Source organism: Dipodomys spectabilis, unplaced genomic scaffold (assembly GCF_019054845.1).
Source record: "Dipodomys spectabilis isolate Male_0828 unplaced genomic scaffold, ASM1905484v1 ptg000085l, whole genome shotgun sequence".
NCBI lineage: Eukaryota > Metazoa > Chordata > Mammalia > Rodentia > Heteromyidae > Dipodomys > Dipodomys spectabilis.
Window position 1 is genome coordinate 1,261,771 of NW_024870762.1, and position 22,344 is coordinate 1,284,114.

Below are 22,344 nucleotides of genomic sequence, written 5' to 3' on the forward strand. Positions count from 1 at the left end.
ACAGCAGAAGTGGAGCAGTCCTGGCCTAGGCCTCCGGCAGCGAGGAGGCACGCCTTCCCGTCAGATTCCCTTCGGATGGGGAAGAAAGCTATCAAAGAACAGGGTTGGCTGCATTCCAGAAGTTTTTTCACATTAGCTGTTACTGTCTTTATAACACCCCCTTCCATTTTTTTCTGTGCTGGTCCAAGACTTGAACTCAGAGCCTTAAGCCCTGTCCCTGAGCTTTTTTTGCCCAAGGCTAGCGCTTGAGCCACAGCTCTACGTCGAGTTTTCTTGGTATTAATTGGAGATGAGGGTCTCACAGGCTTGCTTTAAGCTGCGGTGTGAGGCTGGGCCTGGCTGCTGGCCCCTTCTGTCCGCGCTGGCCCCGTGCAGTGGCCCCGGCCGTGGTGGCGGCAGCAGCAGCAGGCATGCCCCGCTCCGGGTCTCTTCCAGGCTGCAGCCATCGATTTTGCGTGTTTATCCTGACAACCGCTCCAGCAGGAGTGCGGTCTCATTAGTGGCCCTCAGAATTTATGATGCATTCATGGTTGTATGCCCCGTGGGTTTGGTTATTACAATATTAAATTCACAGCCGCCCGCGTGTCCTCTCAGGGAAGGGGGGGAGTGGCTCGGCCAGCACGTGGGGCCAGGGCTCACACACGGCCCTCTCTGGTCATCCTGGGGCAAGCAAGAAGGGAGGTGGTCGGGCTGGGAAGTTGGCTCAGTGGTAAAGCGCTTGCCTTGCATGCCTGAGGCCCTGGGTTCGATTCTTCAGCACCACATAAGTAAAGAGAAAAAAAAAGCCAGAGGTGGCGCTGTGGCTCAAGTGGTAGAGCGCTAGCCTTGAGCTGAAGAGCTAGGGACAGCGCCCAGGCCCAGAGTTCAGGCCCCGTGACCGGACCCAAAAAAAAAAAAATAAATAAAAAAAAAGAAGGGAGGTGGTGAGAGGATTTGCTTGGCGCTGGGGCGGCCACCCCTGCACGGAGAGGCTGAGGACACCCTGGCTCTTTGGGAATCCCTGGTCCTTCCTGTGGGAAGTGCACCATGGCGCCACTGCACCGCCCTGAGGCCCTGAGGCCGATGTTTCCCTGGCCTGTGAACAGGGCCCTGGCACACCCCAGGCCCAGGACTTCCGGCTAGGCCAGCACGACAGGGGACAGGTGCCAGTCCAGAACAGCTCTCGGTAAACCCCGCCCACAGAACAAGGTTGCAGCCTAGCAGTGGCAGGCTGGGCCCCTCCTGGGCTGGCGGAGCTGCCCCTCACCGGCCCCTGCAAGGTGCCCCTGCAGGCCTGTTGTGCCCCAGCCTTCCACTCCACCCCCACTGCTTCCCCAGACTCAGCCTTCTGGCCAACTTGGGTTAGCTGCTTTTTTTTTTAAAGAACTGCAACATTTCCTCGAGGCCTGAAGACTCACAATCACCCCTGTAATTGAGGATAAATGTCTTCACATCTGCCATTTGCCTTGGGACTATTTATAGCCCAGAGCAGGCAAAGCTGTAGTGGCCCGGAGCCCTACACCTGGCTGCCTATAGTCCCTGCCAGGACAGTGTTTCCCCCCCCTCCCCCGCCAGGACTGTCACTCCACAGGTGAAGAATGTCACCTTTGAAAGCTGACTGGGTGGTGGCTCCTTCCACCTGGCCTAGGCTGGTGACAGAGCCCTTCCCTCCCCCCCGCAGCCCACGGGATATCCGGGTCCCCGTCCACCACCTAAAACCAGGCTCTTCCTGGCTTGGAAGCCAGGACCCTCGACTGGGCACAACAGGAATCGGGGACCTGGGGTCTGAGCCAGGGTGCTGCTGGCCTTGGGGACCTGGGCCGGGGCAGCTGTGAGGGTTCTGAGCCTTCCAGGCGGACCCTCGAGGAGGCCGCCTGTCCTGAGTGGGCGGGGCCTCCCCGTAGACTTGCCTGCCACCCATGTCTGGAGCCGCCCAATCCTATCCGGGGCCTTGTCTGTGGGCTCAGCCTCTGGTGTGGGTGGCAGGACAGGTGGCATCCTGGAGTGACACGGCTGGCCCTGAGCTGCTTTTGTCAAACATGAATAGTGCAGATTCCCCAGAGACTCTGGAGCAGCCTCTCCTCTGCCACTGGCCATGGGCTGTGAGGGGGGCGTTCCCACCCCCACCCTCACTGGTCCACACTAGGACGCCGTCCCGCTGGGCGTTGATTCCCAACTCTGAAGGAGCCTGAGAGCTGCGGGCTGTTGTAACTTGGTCTGTTTGTGAGCACAGGCAGCTTCCTGTTGTACAGAACGGCTCCTGAAGCCACCACCGTGTGCGGGCCACGGCCCCCAAGGCCACGTGTGCTGTGGGGAGAGCGTGGACACTGGCAGAGGCCACCTGGGCACTTCGCACTGCCCCACGAGAACCCGGGCAGGTTAGCCCCTCTGTGCCCGTCTGGTCACTGGGCCTTCGATCTGCATCCGCTGGGTGCCCTGCCCTGCCACGGTGCTGTCAGATCCAGTTCGGGTGTCATAGCCAGGAAGAGGGCAGTGGACCCCCCCCCCCCCCCCAGCACAGGGGTCCCAGGCTCCGCCCCATGGTTAACCTTTGTTTTTGGTGAAAATGGCTTGCGAGTCTGAGTGCAGGTCTGCATCTCTTGTCCGTTTTCCTGCCCACCCCCAGCTGCCAGCTTTCTCTTTGTTGCTCTAGGCCAGGGTGTGGGGGAAGTGGAGGTCCTGACCTTGCCCCCTCCAGCAGCATGTCTCTGCCCTGTGGCCCCCAATGCTGCCGGCATCCCCAGTATCAGTGGAAGTGCTGAGAGGGGTCCAGAATTTGAGACGGCAAATGGAGGCTGCACTCAGCCACTCTGGGCCTCCGTGGAGTCCACTAGCTTCCCGCTCCCATCTGAGTCAGGACTTGACTTTGTTTTAACATCTGGATGTTGCTCCCGCCACACAGGCAGGGCATGCGGGCCAGGCTAGACTTCCATGAATGTGGCTGAGCAAAGTCTTGGGGGACGCAGGGCTGGGCGGAGTGGGGTTGAGGCGGCCCTGTAGGTGGTGGTGCTTTGGGCTCATGTGCATGGCAGGTCCTGAGCAGAACCTGGTCTGGTTTCCACTGCGAGTGGCGCCCCCTGGCTGCTGGGGGGAGCGTGGGGTCAATGGGGTGTGCTTCACCACGGGATGTGCTGCAGGCGGCAGCAGCAGCAGCCAGGGTTCTGCACGTGGCCGGGCTGGTGGGGACAGTTGGGGCTCCGCTGGGTTCACCAAAGCCATGAGCAGGGAGAACCAAGTGCCGAAGGAAAACCACACGAACGTCACCGTGGCCAAGTTCATGGCCGTCAGCCTGCCACGGAAAAGCAGAGACGTCCTGTGACCCTGGTCCAAGACTGCACCCGGCCTTCGCACACCAGCAGAGCCCAACTGTTCACATGGGAATTCCAGTTTGTGGAAAACAGGGAGAGTTGATGAGAGCCAGGTGAGCCAGGATGAATGACTGTAACGCGTGCTGGGCTCAGGGTGTCAGTTTGGTTTTCTGTGTGTGTGTGTGTGTGTGTTTTCCACAGTGCTGATGCTGCCCTGGGTCCTGGGGTTGGCAGGAACCCTAGGCACCCTCTGTACTGCCCGCCCTTCGCACTGCCCGCCCTCTGCTACGAGCCCTACCCAGCGTGTGGCTGCAGCCGGGCATCCCGCCAGCCAGAGGGGCGAGGGCTGGGTTGGGGTGAGGTGGTGGGCTCCCCAGAATCTACCTTCACCCCAGAGTGTGTGGTCCTGAGAGCTTGGAAGGGGAGAGAGCAAAGGGGGTCCCTAGGCTGTTTGAGGGGCAAAGAGGGGCTGCCAAGGAGGCTGAAGGGGGTCCTTGCGTGCTACTAAGGGCCCTCTTGAAGCGGGTCCCTCGTCCCTGGGCCTCACCTGCTGGCTCGTCCGCCCGCTGTGGAAGGGCCCACTCCATTAGCAGGGTGCGCAGCCATTCCCGTCTCTTCCTCCAGGGGGCAGCAGTGGCCGCGGGGCCAGCCTCTGGAATGGCCTTGGAGCCAGGCCCACCCCAGTGGTCCCCACAGCGCCCTGGGTGGACCCTGATGTGGCACCTGAAAAAGGTGGCTGTGTCCTGAGCGTCGCGCACGGCGGACCCCGCACAGGCCCTGCCGGGGCCTCTGACGCGGGGCGGGCGCGCGGGCAGCGCTGTGCGCGGCTCGTGGCTGGCTGCCCTTCGGGGTCAGTGCCAGCCAGAAGCCGGGCTCCTACACCCACCTCGGCCGCTGGTGCGCCGCGGCGCGGTGCCCGTGTGCCAGCGCCGGCCTGCCAGGCACCGGCAGGTCCAGGTTCCCCACACGTTTCTAGCCAGACTTGGCGGTCAGCTCCGGACGAAGGCACAAGTCCCCGGAGGCAGACGGGAGAGGAGGGGTCACCATCACCCACCGCGACCCACCCCCCCGGACTCCGCGATGTCCAGCCTCAGCTGCCCAGACACCGCCCAGCCGGCAGCTTGGGAAGCATTGCTCCTGCGTGTGCGGTTCTTCGGCAGCAAGGCCTCAGCGGCAGCCCCTGGGGAGCAGGAGGCGACTTCCGGGTGAAAGGCCTGTGAGCGGCGGAGGGGGGCTCCGGGACATCTCCGGAAGCGCCTGCGTGGGGCGAGCGGCGCCACCTGCGTGTCTGCGCGGAACGAGGCCTGCTCGGTGCTCGGTGACCAAACCTGGACCGCAGCTTCCACGCCGCCGCCGTCCCCGGAGCGGCGCGCGGCGCGGTGACCGGGCGGGCGCCCACGGTTTGCCGGGCTCAGCCAGGGTCGCTGCGCGCTTGGCCTGCACCCGGCCCTGGGCAATCAATAACAATTATGACCACCGAAGGAGCTTCCAAAGTGGGCGTGAGCCGGGCACCGGCGGCCCACGCCCGGGAAGAGGCCGGCGGGGAGTCCGCGGCCTCCGTGGAAGACAAGCAGCGGGCCGGCGTGCTGGGCGTCCGGGCGCCCGCGCGGCCCCTGACCCCTGACCCCGCTCTGGCCTGGCCCTCACCACGGCTCCCCGGTGCCGTCCGCGCGCTCGCGACCCCCAGAGGGCCTCCACGCCCTCCCTCCCTCCCGCCCCAGCCTCGAGCCGTCAGGCCCCCACGGTCACCGCCTGGGGGGGTGCAAGGCCGGCCCGGGCGGCGGAGCTGAGCCCCGTGGGGCGGCGGGAACACAGAAACCCACACTTTCATACGATTGGTTTAATTTGTTTTTCAGCAGGAGAAAAAAGAATAAAGTTACAAGATTCTCTTAATATCTTCACAATGTTAAAACTAAACTGAGCTCTAGGCTACGGTGTGAGTAAATCTAGAACACAAAGGGTTAAATAAGGTCTCCTCTCAGTACAGGTCTGGGCTTTCCGACACGGAACGGACTTCACGAACGGACGCTGCGGTCAGCCCTTTGCCCCGGCAGCTCCCGGGTCTCCTCCCGGGCTCAGGCCGGGCCAGGCGCGGCCAGGGCCGTGGCTTGACGACAGTGGTAACCGCCGGGCGGCCTGGAGCGCGCTGGGTCCTGAAGCGAGAATTAAGGCTGGAGACTGCGGCGGGCGCTCCGGAGCGGGACTTCCCATCTCGTTACTAGGGGCCAAAAAGCGTCTGTCGGCGGCGGGCACGCGGGGCGGCGCGGGCCGCGGGGCGGGCGGGGCGGGCGGGCGGCTCTGGCGGGGCCAGGCTGCCGGTTCGAGGACGGCAGGCCCGGGCCGGACGCCCCCCCCCCCCCCCCCCCCGCGGCCCGCACCACTCCGCCCGCCCGCCCCGCCTCCGCAGCCGTCTCTCCGAGCTGGCTGCTCTCCCACGCGGCTGAGCTGACCGAGGGACGGCCGGGGGCGGCGGGGGCTCGGGGGGCTCCGCCCGGGGGCAGAGGCCGCGGGCCGCACAATCATGGATTCCTGGTGCCTACAAAACGTCTTCACAAAAGCCGAGGCCAAAACCAAAAAGGAAACCCCGCCGCGTGCCCGGGCCCGCCGCCCCCTGCCCGGGCCGGCCCCGCCGCCCGCCCGCCCGCCGCCCCCGCCCCGGCGGAGGTCCCGCCGCCTCTCCTGGCTGATGAGTTTTTCCGTCACCGGTCGGAGCCGGCCGCCGTCGCCGCTCCCGGGGAGGCCCCGCGGGCGGCCGCGTGGACAGCGGGTCCGGCTGCTGGACAGGGGTCGGTGAGGAGGTGAAAGAGCTTCCGGAAAGCCGCGTGCGCGGGAGCTGGAACCAGCTCCTACTCCTCTACGAACTCAGTCTCCACCGGGGACGCTTTCTGCTTAAGGCTTTGTAAGTTAGACTCCAGCAGTGACAGGTATGTGTTGTTTTAAATCCACTAGCCATGCTCAAAAAAATATTCTTCATGTTTTAATTTTATACAATGGCTAGCAGGCACCTTAGTAACCAGCCAGAAATCACTTTCAACCACCATCAACCCCTAAACTACAGTACCAGGGTGGCTGGAGTCTGACGCGTGCCCAGTACAAGGTGTCTGGCTGACTTTGTCCTAAATAAGGCTAACATTAGTGAACTAAGAACAGCGTCGAGTGGTGGCCGCGCCCGGCCTTCAGGAGCACCCCTCCCCGATGCGCTGGCAGGAGCGCCCCACTTTCCGGTCCAGTTTCACCATTTTCATGATGGCTTCCTCTCGGCCGCGGCCCATATGGTCGAATGTACAGTCGTGCTGCTCCGGGAGGCGGTGTAGCATGCAGAACACGAAACCTGCGGGGAGAGCGCACAGGCGGTCAGGGCGTCGCGGGGGTGGCGGGCGCCACAGCGTCTCCATCCTCGGCACTGTGCCTGCCCTAACAGGGAGCCTGCAGGCCTTCCCTGCCCCGCCCCTCCCCTCCCCTCCCCTCTCCTGTCCTCCCCTCCCCTCCCGCCTCCGGTCCTCCCCTCCCCTCCCCTCCCCATCTCTCCCTGCCTCTCCCCAGCTCCTCCGGGCAGACCGCCTGCAGCGGCTGGCACTGCCCAGACCCTGCAGGGCGAGCAGGAGACTCAGCACACACGGGCAGGCCCTGCACCTGCCCGGCAGCACCACAGGACACCCCCAAGTCCCCGGAGGTTGACAGGGAGACATGGTGGCCTCCTCTCCAAGGAAAACGGGCACACAGAGGAAGTGAAGAGCTCCGCGGGCCCCACTGCAGTCACTTCCTGCTGGTGTCCACCAGATGCCCTGCCCACCCCGCCCAGAGGCCATGGGTCCTCCCTTGGAGTGGAGGTCTGAGGGACACCCTGATGCCCTCATGCACCAGAGGCAGTGGGACGCAGAGCGACGGGATGGCACGTGGAGGCCTCGGGGCAGGCGCAGAGGAGGAAGTGGCCAGCCCTCCAGAGGACGATGGAGCCTGTGGGGCAGACCCACGCCACGCCCCAGGGTCTGGCCGCTCCCTCCCTTCGAGGAGGTGGAGAGGAGACCTGTCCTTGCCGGCTGCCTCTCCCGGCCTCCTCATTCCACCCGGATGTCTGTCCAGGCTTGGAGAAGACTTCCCAATGAATCCAAATGCATGGCCGCCTCCCCCCCCCCACTCCCTGCCCCCCACTTCCCCCCACTCCCTGCCCCCCGCCCCCCGCAGGCCCACAGCCTCCATTTCTTCTCAGAGACACAGCGACGAGGTTGTGGCTGTAGAAGAATCAGACATCATGAGGGTTAGGGCCACCTTGTGATTCGGTGGCCACAGCCTTAAAGATGAACACCACGTGGACCATGTTCCCAGATGGCCTCAAGGCCACCATGGCACTCGGCTGGGAAGCCCTGTGCTCAGGCTGGGGCCGGGACGCATCTGCAGCCTGGGGCTCTGAGTACTTGGGCAATCCCTGGTTCAAGAAAACACATTATTAACTGCTTCCCAGGAAGAGCAGGGCAATATGTCTGACTCTAAATTGGGATTGGGTTTAAGGAAAAGAACAGAGATGAAATTTTGTCTCTGGAGAAAGCTGTACTCCCACTCGGTCCACAAGCAAAGTTAAGATTAATGAGCTCACGCGTTACCGTTACTGATAAGTTCATTACTCGCGGATATTGGAAACCAGTTGTCTTTCTCCTAAAGGACTGCAGCAGAGGCAGGCGTGGCCTCAGTGCGCGCCCCGCATCGCGCAGCAAAGCCTCTGCCTGGAGAGGGTCCACCCTGGGGCACGGGCAGAATGGCACCAGAGTATGCCTGTCCACCAAGTCCCGACAGGTTCTGTACGGCAGCACCTGCGCACGGGAGGGACGCGGCTGCCCCTCCATCCTTCTCGTGAGTGGGGAGGGCCAGGAGTCGTCCCAGGGGCTCTTCGCTGCGAGCGTGGCTGGCTGAGTAAAAGCAGCAGGAAACGGATTACGGCTGGAATTAACCTGGCTCCTGTCTTGGCGTAAGACCTCATTAGTCAAGACAGACATGGAGGAGGGAAGAGGCTACAGTGAAGGTGTGAAGCCCCCCCACCTCCCCACGCATGCCTGCACACACACACACACACACACACACACACACACACACACACACACAGCTTAGCCGCCTCTGCTGCTGGCGACAGCCAACTCCGAGAGAGACAGAACCACGCTCCCTGCCGCTCACTCTCGCCACCTCCTCACCCAGTCAAAAAGACGATTCCGTAACCCAAGTTCCCTGTACCTGTCCAGACACATCTAACAATTTTCCTTTTCTTTTTGGTTGTAGTGGGGTTTGATCTCAGGGCCTCACGCACTCTACAATTTGAGCCACTCTGACAGACACTTTTTAAAAAGTGGTTGTTTTTTTAGACAGGGCCTGCCCTTTACACCTTTACGCCTTGACTGAAACGCTGCCTGTGGCTGGGACGCGGGCACACAACACTGTACCCCCATCGCTGACCAAAAGCGAGTCTCAAAACATTCTCTTGCCCAGGCTGGCCGTGCACCACAGAAGCGCGATCCCTGCCCCCACCTCCCACCGGCGTTGATGTCTGCAAGGTGTGACCTTCTCCAGCTAGGTACACTTTGGAAGCAAGGCTGTACAGATGAGAAGTGCTGCTCGTGACCAGCGGGGAAAAGGCTGGGGGCGGCTCTGGAGGGCTGGCCTCCCACACTGCTGCGCGGAGGTTATTAGATGGCATCAATTAAGCTCAGTTCCCTCTGGTCAGGATCCTCACTAGGGAAGCTACATGCTGGGACCACTTCCCAGTGCTGAGTGGGCACTGTCCACGGACCAGCTAAATGCGAAATGCCATGGCCTTGAGTGTGCAGCCTGGGCAAGGGAGGTGTGGCCAGGGTGAGCAGGACTGACCAGGCACTGGGGGGGGGGGGAAGGTGAGTGGGGGTAGCTGGTGGCCGGGGTACGTGGTAGTGGCTCACCAGCCAGGCTGAGTGGGAGTGACAGATCTTTTTGGGGGAACGTACAGGTGAGGCGTGGGTTTGTTCGCAAGTTGCGGCCAGCACAGTGAGGGGCGAGCTAGCAGCTGACTGCCTGGGCCGCGGGGAGGTCTCCTCCAGCCTGCCTTGGAGCTATGAGTGGAGAGGAGTCAGACTGCCAGCAGGACGAGGGTCTCAAAGCATGATGAGACATTGTTAAAAAGCTCCTCTTGACTGGGCCTGCTCTGCACTGCCTCTATACCAGTCACCGCCCCCTCCAATACACACACGCACACGCGCGCACACACACACACACACAGACACACACACACACATGCATGCACGGGGAATCATTTTCTCCTCATGCACATGGGGTGGAGCGGGCACTGTGCTTCCTCCCCACGCTCCTGGGGTCCCGCTGCTCAGCAGCACGTAATTTTAACAACTCCAACATTCTTTTGCTTATCCCAGCAGAACACCAAACAGTGCTTTGGAGGGGTAAAGTGAGCTGAGTGGAGATGCTTGAATGATTAAAAGGAGGCTCACCCCCCAAAGAGAGGAAAACAGCTAGGGCAAGAGATCTGAAGGTGCCATAGATCCCGAGGGCGTGACGCAGCAGCAGCCCGGGCGCTCGGAGCTTTCCTCGCCCCGTCTCCACGCGCGCTTGGAGTTCTCCTCGCCTGTCTCCTCCCCGCATCTCCACGCGCTCGGAGCTCTCCTCGCCCCGTCTCCTCCCCGCATCTCCACGCGCGCTCAGCTCTCCTCGCCCCGTCTCCTCCCCGCATCTCCACGCGCGCTCAGCCCTCCTCGCCCCGTCTCCTCCCCGCATCTCCACGCGCACTCAGCTCTCCTCGCCCGTCTCCTCCCCGCATCTCCATGAGCGCTCAGCCCTCCTCGCCCGTCTCCTCCCCGCATCTCCACGCGCGCTCGGAGCTCTCCTCGCCCCGTCTCCTCCCCGCATCTCCACGCACGCTCGGAGCTCTCCTCGCCGCGTCTCCTCCCCGCATCTCCACGCGCGCTCAGCCCTCCTCGCCCCGTCTCCTCCCCGCATCTCCATGCGCACTCAGCTCTCCTCGCCCGTCTCCTCCCCGCATCTCCATGAGCGCTCAGCCCTCCTCGCCCGTCTCCTCCCCGCATCTCCACGCGCGCTCGGAGCTCTCCTCGCCCCGTCTCCTCCCCGCATCTCCACGCACGCTCGGAGCTCTCCTCGCCGCGTCTCCTCCCCGCATCTCCACGCGCGCTCAGCTCTCCTCGCCCCGTCTCCTCCCCGCATCTCCACGCGCGCTCAGCTCTCCTCGCCCCTTCTCCTCCCCGCATCTCCACGCGCGCTCAGCCCTCCTCGCCCCGTCTCCTCCCCGCATCTCCACGCGCGCTCAGCTCTCCTCGCCCCGTCTCCTCCCCGCATCTCCACGCGCGCTCAGCCCTCCTCGCCCCGTCTCCTCCCCGCATCTCCACGCGCGCTCAGCCCTCCTCGCGCCGTCTCCTCCCCGCATCTCCACGCGCACTCAGCTCTCCTCGCCCGTCTCCTCCCCGCATCTCCACGCGCTCAGCTCTCCTCGCCCCATCTCCTCCCCGCATCTCCACGCGCGCTCAGCTCTCCTCGCCCCGTCTCCTCCCCGCATCTCCACACGCTCAGCTCTCCTCGCCCGTCTCCTCCCGCATCTCCACGCGCTCAGCTCTCCTCGCCCGTCTCCTCCCCGCATCTCCACGCGCGCTCAGCTCTCCTCGCCCCGTCTCCTCCCGCATCTCCACGCGCGCTCAGCTCTCCTCGCCCGTCTCCTCCCCGCATCTCCACGAGCGCTCAGCCCTCCTCGCCCCGTCTCCTCCCCGCATCTCCACGCGCTCAGCTCTCCTCGCCCGTCTCCTCCCCGCATCTCCACGCGCGCTCAGCTCTCCTCGCCCCGTCTCCTCCCGCATCTCCACGCGCGCTCAGCTCTCCTCGCCCGTCTCCTCCCCGCATCTCCACGAGCGCTCAGCCCTCCTCGCCCCGTCTCCTCCCCGCATCTCCACGCGCTCAGCTCTCCTCGCCCGTCTCCTCCCCGCATCTCCACGCGCGCTCAGCTCTCCTCGCCCCGTCTCCTCCCGCATCTCCACGCGCGCTCAGCTCTCCTCGCCCGTCTCCTCCCCGCATCTCCACGAGCGCTCAGCCCTCCTCGCCCCGTCTCCTCCCCGCATCTCCACGCGCTCAGCTCTCCTCGCCCGTCTCCTCCCCGCATCTCCACGCGCGCTCAGCTCTCCTCGCCCCGTCTCCTCCCCGCATCTCCACGCGCGCTCAGCTCTCCTCGCCCCTTCTCCTCCCCGCATCTCCACGCGCTCGGAGCCCTCCTCGCCCCGTCTCCACCAGTGCTGGCCCACGAGGAGGCTGTGAGCTGCTTTCCGCAATTCTGACAAAATGCTCGGGAGCTTGTGTGGGGGTCTCTTCCCTTGCTGCCCTGAAGAGCAGTTTCGGGAGCAATTTCAAAGGGCAGCTGAGGGAGCAGCTCCACGGTTCTCTGCCTGCCCCTGGGCTGTGCCCTCTCTAGCACACAGGTCACCCTTGCCCTGTCTTCTGACACAGGGGCAGGGCAGGAGGGAGGAGCCCTCGGGGCAAGTAGCCCAGGCCCTCTTACCTACAATCTGGCTCCAGCCTCAGTTTGACAAGTGCACGGGGCAGGAGGGCACGCTGGCTCGCACACAGGGGCAGGGACGAGCCAGCACTGAGCCACTGGTAGGCATAAGGCAGGGACACCCACAGCAGGGGAGTGGATGGACAGAAAGCAATTCCTTCCCCACAGTGCCAGAGCCCGAACCTGCCTCCTGAAAGAAGCCCAAGTGGACTTGAAACAGCAGCCTCCATGCAGGCTGGGGAGCCGGAGGGAGAAGACACCATATCCAGACCCAGCCTTCTACTGTGGACACCCCACCAAGAGGTGGGACACTACCCGGAAGACCCTGGAAACACCTTCCCAAGAAAAAACAAGACGCACCCGCTTCCAAGAGGCCTGGTGTGACACACAGGCGTTTTCAACTATTAATTTGGTGGGAATTGTCATCAGCATACATTAGCTGTATGAGGGGGGTCACTGTGACATTTCTACATGTGTATATGACCCTCATCTCCTCTATCCACACTCCCCAATCTTAAAATCAATTTAAATAGGTGGCACGGGTCTACTTTCACTACATAAGCCATATTCACGCTCATTCATTCTCCCCTCCGTTTAGCTCCCCCACTAGGACTGGGGGTTTGAACTAAGGGCTTTCCAAGAAAGTGCTTAAAAAGTGCTCTTCCACTCGTGCCGCAGCCCAGCCCATCCGTAGCTTGTTCTATGAGACAGAGTCTCACAAAGTTTGCTGCCTGACTGGCCCTGGAACTGTGATCCTCCTATTTCTACTTCCATGTAGCTAGGCTTACAAGTGTGGCTACCACACTGGGCCTACTCCACATCTTTGCAAGTTAACACCTGAAATTTACCCAGTTCATTCAGATATTTACCCAGGGAGGAAGGGAGAAGTGGGTATTTTGAGACTAAACCTACATTACACAGAGCAATTTGTACAACTGCCATCATTAGGCAAAAATGCTCTAGCACCCAGCCCCTTGCTCTGTAAGAACTACAAAGATTATAAGGATATTCCTATTTCACTCCTGCACAAAACCCAACAACAATCACTGTCCAAGAGAAGGCTCTGCTCTCTAACTGGCAGCAGTGCTAGCTGGAAGGGCATGGGATGACCCCATGTTGACCCTAGCCAACACTTCCCTCTAATGCCCGGTCAGAGCCAGCCTTTTCCATGGAGCATGCGGAGGGTGGCAAAGTGATACCAAAATTCACCTCCCAAGTCTGCACTCACGATCGTTTTATTTAACCCACACTAAGCAGAGCGCTGCTTTACTGCTTTGCCTGGGAGCTGGCAATGCCGCCAGCTCTGCACACTCTGCCTTCTATTTCACATTTGCATTCTTGCAGGCCTCCACCTACCGGCTCCCCCATTTGCAGGCTCCCCCAGTGGCTGTTTCATTAAAGGGCAGACCAAGGCAAACCTCAGCTCCAGCTGATGCTGTTTTTACTTCACTCACAAGCAATGTTTTACACTCCCTTCCTCATTTGAATTTCAAATTCTCATAGGTTCAAGCAGAACCTAAAAATACTGGCAAGCCTCAGGGACGGAGTGATGCAAACGCGTGCTGGTGTGGAACGGGTGTGCCGTCTGCACAGCACGGCCCTCCAGCCTCAACCTGTGCTGGGGAAGGCACAGGGACAAGGCCTGGGCCATTTGTCCACATCCACATCCCACGTCAATCATACTAGATGCACATGGATGCCAGCACACAGAACCAACTTACCACCTTCAAATTTCAACACAATAGGTAGCATCTTCTATTTAAGAAATAACAAGCGGGCCCTGATGGCTCACACTTGTAATCCTAGCTATTCAGGAAGCTAACATCTGAGGATCATGGTTTACAGCCAGCCTGGGCAGGAAAGTCCAGGAGACTCAACTCCACTAAGCACAAAAAGCCAGAAGTGGAGCTGTGGCTCAAGTGGTGGTAGAGCACAGTCTTGAGCAAAAGAGCTCAAAGACAGTGCCTAGGCCCTGAGTTCAAGCTCTAGGACTGAAAGTGGGGAGAAAAAGAAAAAAAAATGCCAGGCTCACTAATGTATGAAATGACTGAGCAAGCTCAATGCGAAAAGACTTCTAGCAAGCTAGTAAAAAGCTTGTGTGTTTGTGTGTGTGTGTGTGTGTGTGTGTGGTGCTGGGGTTTGGCCTCAGGATCTTATACTTGTTAGGCAGGTGCTCTACCACTGAATCATGCCTCGGGTTAGTTATTTTGGCATGGGGGCTTGCTTCCTGCTCGGGATCACTCCTGGACCTGGGTCTAGGCTTCCTGTGTGCTATCATGCCCAACTTCTTCGAAGTGAAATGCAGCATTATGGACTTTTCTGCCCTGGCTGGCCTGGAACTGTGACGCACCCTGTCACGGCCTCTTTTCCACGCAAGTGTTACATTCCTTCCTAAGACTCCATTTTACTTTTTCACAGCCAAACCCTTGGTTTGTTAAGAACTCACCAGCAAAACTCCTTAGCCTTTGGTTCAAATGCTGGGTGTTAGCCAATCGTGAGAGACTTAGCCTGAGCTCTGCCAATCCGAGTGGAGGGGTGGAGCTTGCATTTTTAGGAATAAAGCAGAAGAAACTGCCTGCCTAACTCACTGACTTGGGGTCTCATCAGCAGCATGCTCTCCTGCAGAAGTAAACTTTGTCTTGCTGCGTTCCTTTTGAGTTGGTGTCTTTATTTCTATGCCACACCCAATATCTCTAACACCAGAAAGGAAGACAGGTGCATGGCACCATATCCTGCTATAGTATTTTTTTTTTGAAAAGGGCTCTCCTAAACTTTTCTTCCTGGACTGGCCTCAAAACATGATCATCTTTCTCTCAGCCTCCCAAGTAGCTAGTATTACAGGCCTGAGTCACAGGCACCCAGGAAGGTAGAAGTTGCTAAATCTCAGGAACACGTTGCTGAGAACAGCAGGTGGTTACAGGAGGCTTGTTGGGAACCTTTAACCATTTACACTAAGCCACCCCCATCCCCTCCAGCAGCCATCCTAGATTACACCACATTGCTCAACCCCACACCCAATGCAGAATTTGTAGCACAGAAATGCATTAAAGGATCTTAACACATTTATTTCATCAGCCCATGGCACAGAGAAAGCACCTCAGGTGTTTTCAGAATGGAGTATGTCTGCTTTACATTCTCCTCCACCCCTGGCTTTGCATGGCGGAGGGAAATCACTGCATTCCGAGAAACAAAACTGGATCCTAGCTCCCTGAGTTGGCTGACACAGTGCTCTGCTGGGCTGGAGAAGAAATCCTGGGAATGGAAAGAGGTTGGCCACCCAGTCCCAGGGAGGAGAGCCACAGTGATTCACCACGTTGCCCTCCCTCCCATTGCCCTCCCTCTGTTTTCCAAAGGGAAGGAGTGGATGCAATTCAGATAAGCCCACTCTCCCCTCCCCCCTCTCACCCCGCCGCCTGTTTCTCTCTCTTGCTGGGTTAGACATGGGGCTTGAACTCAGGGCCTGTTGCTGTACCTCCGCCTCTTTGTGCTCAAGGCTAGTGCTCTACCACTTGAGACACAGTGCCACTTCCCCACTCTACTTCTTAACAAGCTGATAATAAGCACCCAACCACAATAAGGCGATTCTACAGCAGAAGCAATCATTTTTTGTTTTCTCCCCAAATCAATTTAAGAATCAGCTACATACAAGATGAAGGTCTCAAGAAACAGCAGACAGAGGCGCTTAAGCCATCCCAGGCGCCTGTGCGGGGCAAACTCCACACCCTCACACACCGGCCGGTGGGGACAGGCCTCCTGGGCATAGTGGTCACATGGCTCTGGGTGTAGCCAGCAGGGAAGGAAACTGTCACAGTTCAGCTGGACCAGGCCCTGGATGCCTTTTTAAACTGTGAAACAGCTGCACTGCTGAATTCCTTTAGTGCTGTTTCTCCAGCCGCACAGGAGTGAATGGCTGCCTGGTCCCGGCTCTCACTTTACTGACAGTAGAGAACGAGTCTCCGCAGTTCACTTTGGCCTCCACTAGGCAAACCTATTTTTTCTACGTTGGCAATAGAGGGGACAGGTTGACTTGTGAGGACTCTGCTCGGCGCCAAGCCCTTTAACCCTCTACACACAAGGAAAAGGGGGCTGGGGCAGGGAAAATGGCTCAGGGCAATTTTGCCACAGGCACGGTGGTTCATTTCTCCAGACACCATTACATTCCAGCAGCCAGCATGAGCCTCTTAGAAGAGAGATGGGGGTGCTCTGGGCCTACAACCTCCCTAAGTGCCTATGCTGCGGGCCTCTTTGGTGGCCCCTCCCCAAATACACCTGCCACCTGTCACCAGTGCACTGCCCTGGGACCTGCACGAGGCGGGAAAGGCCAGGAGGGGCCGTGGGAAGGCGCCCTTCCTCTCCAGGCGTTGCATCGAGAGGGGAGAAGGGGCTGTGCTGGCAGGAAGCCTACTTCTTGGGTAAGCTTCTCATCCTTTCAGGAGACTCTGGACTTGTTGGGCCTTCTCTTTCAGCTCTGGTCTGAATGACGATGTTCCCAAACAGCACTGTCTCCTGTACCATCAGACCCAGCACTGTAGCAGCGCTGGGAACCTGGGCAGTGCCCATCCATCCAGGAGGGCTGGGCCGGGCTGGGATTCGCAGATAGCTCAGCAACAGGCTCCCCAGCAAGGCGTCCAGAGAAATGTGTTCTGCCGAGCCATCTCCAGAGACACCGGTGCAGCAAAGAGCCAGTTTACCCAAGGCTGATGTCCACGTGACATCAGCCTCGAGTGCCACACCATAGCAGCGCCTAGAAGACAGGAGCCCCTTCCCCAGCGCTCTCTACTGGCCTTTCCCTCCACATGTATAGGGCGCTGAGTGCACAGGTGATGGCGGTCGGCAGAGACACAGGGCCCAGGGCCACCCTTGCTGCCATGGTGAGGTCCTTACACAGGGGTTCTTTGGGTTCTCTTCTAGGATGATCCAGAAGGAGTGCGTACTTCAGACTCCAAAGACTGTGAAGTTCCGGCTGTGTGCGATTCAGGAGCTGTCACTGGCACAGCTGCCTGTGAGGCCTCGGCTTGAGGATGCTACCTATCCCTGGGGGAGCTGCTCAAGGCCCTGTCCCCTCACCTGATGAGTAGCCGGCCTGTCTGCTGGCTCTGGCAACCCCCTTCCCGCTGTCCTCAGCCTATGTGGCCCCTCTGTCTAGACCTGTATGTGAGGTTCCCTTCCCCTGTAAGAAGACACACTGGCACTGGAGAAAGTCACGGAGCTCAAAACATGTGACTTAACAAGTTTCCTCTCCTCCTCCATACCTGGGGCTTTGTGTAGTCCTGGGGCATGAACTCAGATCTGCGAGGTAGGGATTACAGGCGTGAGCTACAGGCACCATATATAGAAACAGGTGTCATACCTGTTTTTATAGGCTATAAATGCATGCGTGCTAAGTGACTAGCTCACAAGAGTTCTGCTGAAGAGATGTAAATGGCACAGAAACCTGATTTAAATATACAAAGACTGCGCTTGAACTCCCTGAATGCAAGGTGAGTTTCCACTGTACAAGCTCTCTCATGAGCAGAGGCAGAGAGTATGTATTTCCAGGTATACTCCCAGACAGTGTGTGGAAGAACCTAGAATCGGTCTCTGAAACTGATTGGTAAGTGGGTGTAGTGAGTGGACAGGCGAGAAGGAACAGACCACGCACACACATGTGCACACACATACACACACTTGTTTTAGGGCTCCTATTAAGAACAGAGTTTCTCTGCATGTCTCTCATCTTCACCACTAACTCAGAGTGGCCTTGTTCTGTTTTTCACCAAGTCACAGCGCCTGCTGTCCACTTTTAGGGGTAGGACAGGAGGGAGTGGGCCTCTACATTCTGTGCTTAAAGGTAGCTTATTTAAACACACCTCCTGGGAAGTCCAGGGGGCTAACTCAGTAGCTGAGTATTTTAACTTTGAAGTCAGACTACAGGCTCTAGTTAAACTCTCACTGAATCAACAACCCATTGTTAGAGGAGCTAATGTCACAGCCAGGCCCGCGTCACTTGGGGGATGGGGTGGAGAGAACATGAGGATGCCACGAAGTGGCTGCCATGTGTGTCCAAACACCACTTTATGTACAAAGGCTGAAGACAGCCACTACAGCAACCCTTTCCATTCCCACCTGAGCAGCCAGAACTGCTCGCCCTGCTTCCCTGGTGGTCAGTCCTCTACTGTCCTTGAAAAATTCCAATTACTCAGGGCTGGGACCTGTGGTCTCACCAAGTTTAAAATTCTAACTGTGCGCTAACAGTGCTGAAACTATCTCTATGGTGCACTACAACACTGTTCGATGATTCTGGCAATCTCAGAGTTCTGACACCTCCTCCTTCCTCACAAACCGGCCTCCCTTGCAGCACCGCCATTGCCAGAGCAGGCCACCAGCAGCTCACCACCAAACCTGGTACCGTCCTCACTCTTCACCTTCAATTACTACATGCTATCAATCTCGCTGAGCCAAAAATCAAATCATCTATTTCCTTCTTACCATCCCTACTTCTACCACCTAGAACCAAGGAGCTGCAAGTGCACCTCCTCACTCAGCAGCCACAGGGCCTGCAAGGACCCGTGTATCCACCATCTGCCTACAAGAATCTGCCCAGCATGCCATCAGTCACCCTGCCTCTGACACAGGCCCCAGGGGAAGTGAGACCCAGCTTTCTCAGGCCCCGGCCTCGGCATCTCCTCCCAGGGAGACCTTCCGGTCCCGCAGGGCACCATGTCCTGGACTTTGCCTCTGAACTTTAAGAGTTTTCGTACAGTTTTTTTTTTTTCGCATAGCCTGTCTCCATGTTTCTGTATCTTATCACACATCGCTCATGCCCAGGCCAGGGCCTGCTGCACTCAGATGCTGAGGCAGGTTAGCTCCCTCACCACCCCACAGCCGGTGCCCACTTTCCTCTTCTCCTCCTCACCCTGGGACCCCCTGACCCCCTTCCCCTCCTCACCCTTCACTGGCCACTGGCCCTTCTCCTGGCCCTTGCATGGACTCTCACCCAAACCCAGTGTGAATGTCTCTGGATTTGGGTTGGGTATCCACCCAGAAATCTACAGACCACTGCCTGCTCAACAAACACTCAGAGCAACCTGACTAACACCAGTCTCCTCCAGACAGAACCTTATCTGCTTGGCTCCAACCATCACTTCACCTCCTCACCCTCCCCTCCTGGCAAAGAGCAAAATCCCTACCAAGCTGGTGATCAAGCCAAATTCCCAACTCACTCTTGATTCCTTTCTTTCCTTCATTCCTCACATTGACCTTATTAGTGGTCTTATTAGATTTAGTTCTAAATGATGCCCTTCTTCTTCTCCTGCAAAAGGTGCTGTGGTAGGAATGAGCCCAGCATGCTGAAGGAACAGAAAGAATGCCAGAGAAAAAGGCCTGCTGGAGCCTGCTTCTGCCTTTGCTGCCCTGCGGAAGTCCCCTCATGGCATTTGGAAGGACTTTGGGGTGCCGTGGCTCATTGTGAAGACTAATTTACCCCCGATATACTTGTTTCATATTTGTTTATTCTACTTTCAAGGTAATCACAGAACATGTGAATAAATTTCAAATTGTATAAAATAACATTTAGCAAAAGTAAGTTTTTCCCTCATCCTCTTAGTTACCCTCTCCAGAATCCACCCATACACAGCATTTGCCTCTCTCCTAAGAGCGACAGTTGAAAAATGTCGATCAGATCTTTTTTAAAGTCGTAAACTCCCAGCAAAGGCCTCAAAACCCACCAGTCCCTCAGCCTCCATTCAGCGCCCTGCTTCAGCCGCACTGTCCAGGCTCTCTTCTCCGAGGCGCCAGCCTTGTTCCCATCTCCGTCTGTCTAGGATACCCCTGTTCTCAGCTGGCACGTCACAGCCCTGACTTCACGCCCTCCCTACTGGCGATCCCGCCCTCAGTCCTGTCAGTCAGTTCTATCACATCATGGCACCGCACTCCTTCCAGAAATGATCTTGTATGTCTGGTTCCTTGATTAACTCCATCTCCCTGCTACGTGCCCCGCCCCTGCCAGGCCTGCCTCTGGGTGAGAGACTTTCCGTTTTATCCCGTTCTAGAACCTAATGAATCTTTTTAGTTAACCGCTTACTCATGAAACATACAAGAAAATTATTCCTAGCATAGAAAGGGCTATTGAAAACCAAAAAAGGGGCTGATGCTAGCACCTGTGCCCCTCGCATTGAGCACTGGCTACGGTGGCACCAGGGAAGGTGAGTGCTGCTGGCTTGGGATAAATGCCATTTTTACACCAGCAGCTTTACTTTCCTAATTATGCCTTTCTATTGCTATTACTAATATGAGCTTATATTCACGGCGCCCATTTGAGATGCTGCCCAGAAATGTCCTGGATAGCATTAAATGTTCTCCTGGAATCTAAATTTCCCAAGGCACGTGACTGCAAACCAGCCGCTTACAGAAAAACATGACCACATAGGTTCCCACCAACACTCGCTTCTCTCCCCTCCCTTGTCTGCTCAGTTATGCCAGATTTCATGGAAAATGAATCCCTGGGTAACAGTTCAGCTCAAGAGAAGGGCAATTTAAATCGACACAAGAGTAGTAGGATAAACTTGACCCCTTAACTTGTAAATTTGCAGCTTTCCTCCCTTGCTATGTAAATGGAACACGGTAGAGCGGAATGCAGGACAGTGTGTGTCTTGCGGTGCATTGTCACAAGAAGGCAGAAGCCCCGTGGCACTCCCACCCCCCCCAGGGGACAGCCAGCCAACTCAATTCAGGAAGGAAGCACACAGCTGTTTCTGGACAATGCTCTAAGAAAAAGGTTTGCTGGTAGGCAGCTATCAGACTGTTTCCAGGATCCGTGGAACCTGTTGTGAACCAAAGTAGCCATCGCCTGCCACCTCCCAATAGCCTAGAACCACCCATCCTGAGTAGCTAGAGGAAATGTCTTGACTAATACTTGTCTGCAACTTCTGGCTGGAGAGCATCTAATGCTGGCATGGACCCTGAGTCTTGCTCCCTCCGTCCCTGGAGTGTTCTGGAAAACTCATCAGTCAACAAAGCACACCAGCAGAAAGCAAGCTCTAAAAGCAGGGGGAGTACCCACGAGCCAGCATCACCTGCCTTCAGGCAGCCCAGGTACTGCACATCAGCACATGCTAGTTTCCAGCTAGTGAAGCTTGGAAACAAATAGAAGGAAGACAAAACAGATCAGACACCGTACCCCATCACCCTTCCAGCTGCACCCCTGCCTGGGATACAGCAATAAACTAGATGTCAGCTGTGGCACAGATGACAGCAGAAAAGGAAAACGCCCTTCAAGGCTCAGAAAAGAGGAAGCAGCAGCTCCTGCCAGGCTCCAGGGCTGGCAGTCTAGCTAGTAGACAGACTTACCATGCCCCGCAGTTCCCCCCCCCCCCCCCCCCGCCACTCCTGCCCTCCCTCTCTCTTACTTCCGGTCCTTTTCTTTGTTCCCTTCTCATTCCTCACCAACAACCTTGACCTCTCCTTTTACTTGTCTTCTCTAAGTGCCTCGGTAGCTGGTAGCTGGAGCTCTAGCTCCTCCTCCACTGTGCAGCTGTGGGATGGCAGGCCTGGGCAGTGTTAGAGTGCACCCCTCTCCGTCTGCAAGCCACTGTGAGCTCTAACAGTACTGTCCTGAAGAGGGACGCGGTGACACAAACATGAAGAATAACACAAATGAGATGTAGAAAAGTAACTTCCTAGACATGCTAACTGACCCAGTTATTTCAGGCTTTTCTCCAGTGAACTACAACACATCCAACTTGGTTCCGTTTGTCCATGTCAATGGTCCCATCGACTCACATCTGAGAGGATGGTGCTGCTCTTCACATCTTAGGCCACCAAGCACGTCTCCTTCTGCGTCTTTGGGAATGTACTGTCATACACCTCCTGAGTCTTTCCCAGGGATCTAGCTCTCTAGCAGCACGGTTTGAATCTCAGACTGATGCATTCCACAGTTCCATTACCACGCACAGTGTGAAAGCCAATGGTCTAGGAACATTCTATTCATAGTGGGTCTGGTTTGGGCAGATATACTAACTTGGAAAGCAGCCTTCTTCTATCCACTTCCAAAACATGTCAGGTCCTTTTTACCAACTGGGCTACAGTGTAGATCAATATCACAGTTTCTCCTACTTGCCACAGAGGCTTACTCAGCCCCCTTACTGGTCACAGGAAAGTAAAACTTGAAGTATAAAGTGTTTTTTGTTTCCAGCCTGTGTGCTCTGGTAGTTGAAGACTCAAGAATGTCATGTGATCTTATCAGGGCCATGGTCTGCTTAGGTAAAAGCACTTCCCAGAAGCAGAAACAAACTTCATTGATATTGATCCTTTCAGAGGAAAGGTGCTATAGAAATCTCATCTAATAAATAAAGGATTCAAGCTCCAGTGCTGGGCTGCCAGTCCAGCCAGGGAAAGATGCTGTCAGGCTCAGGGAGTGGAAGTATTTATTGGTCAACGGTGCACTGTTTACAGAGCTCAATTCTAGTACTGGGTGAAGGAGAAGGGGTTTAAAAAAAAAAGAAGTCACTAGTTCCTGCCTTTAAAGACAGCTGGAGATACCCAGAGAAGAAAATA

General features: G+C 57.6%; 1 protein-coding gene across 2 annotated transcripts in view; it reads right to left on the bottom strand.

Annotated features, from left to right (window-relative positions):
- Positions 1-6,251: 6,251 nt before the first annotated feature.
- Zfand3 (zinc finger AN1-type containing 3) overlaps positions 6,252-22,344 on the bottom strand; it is a 196,221-nt gene continuing 180,128 nt past the window's right edge. For both annotated transcript variants that reach the window (XM_042684277.1, XM_042684276.1), the window contains one exon: positions 6,252-6,618. In XM_042684277.1, the coding sequence (XP_042540211.1) occupies positions 6,464-6,618 (155 nt within the window). In that variant the 3' untranslated portion in view covers positions 6,252-6,463. The remainder of the gene's footprint in view (positions 6,619-22,344) is intronic.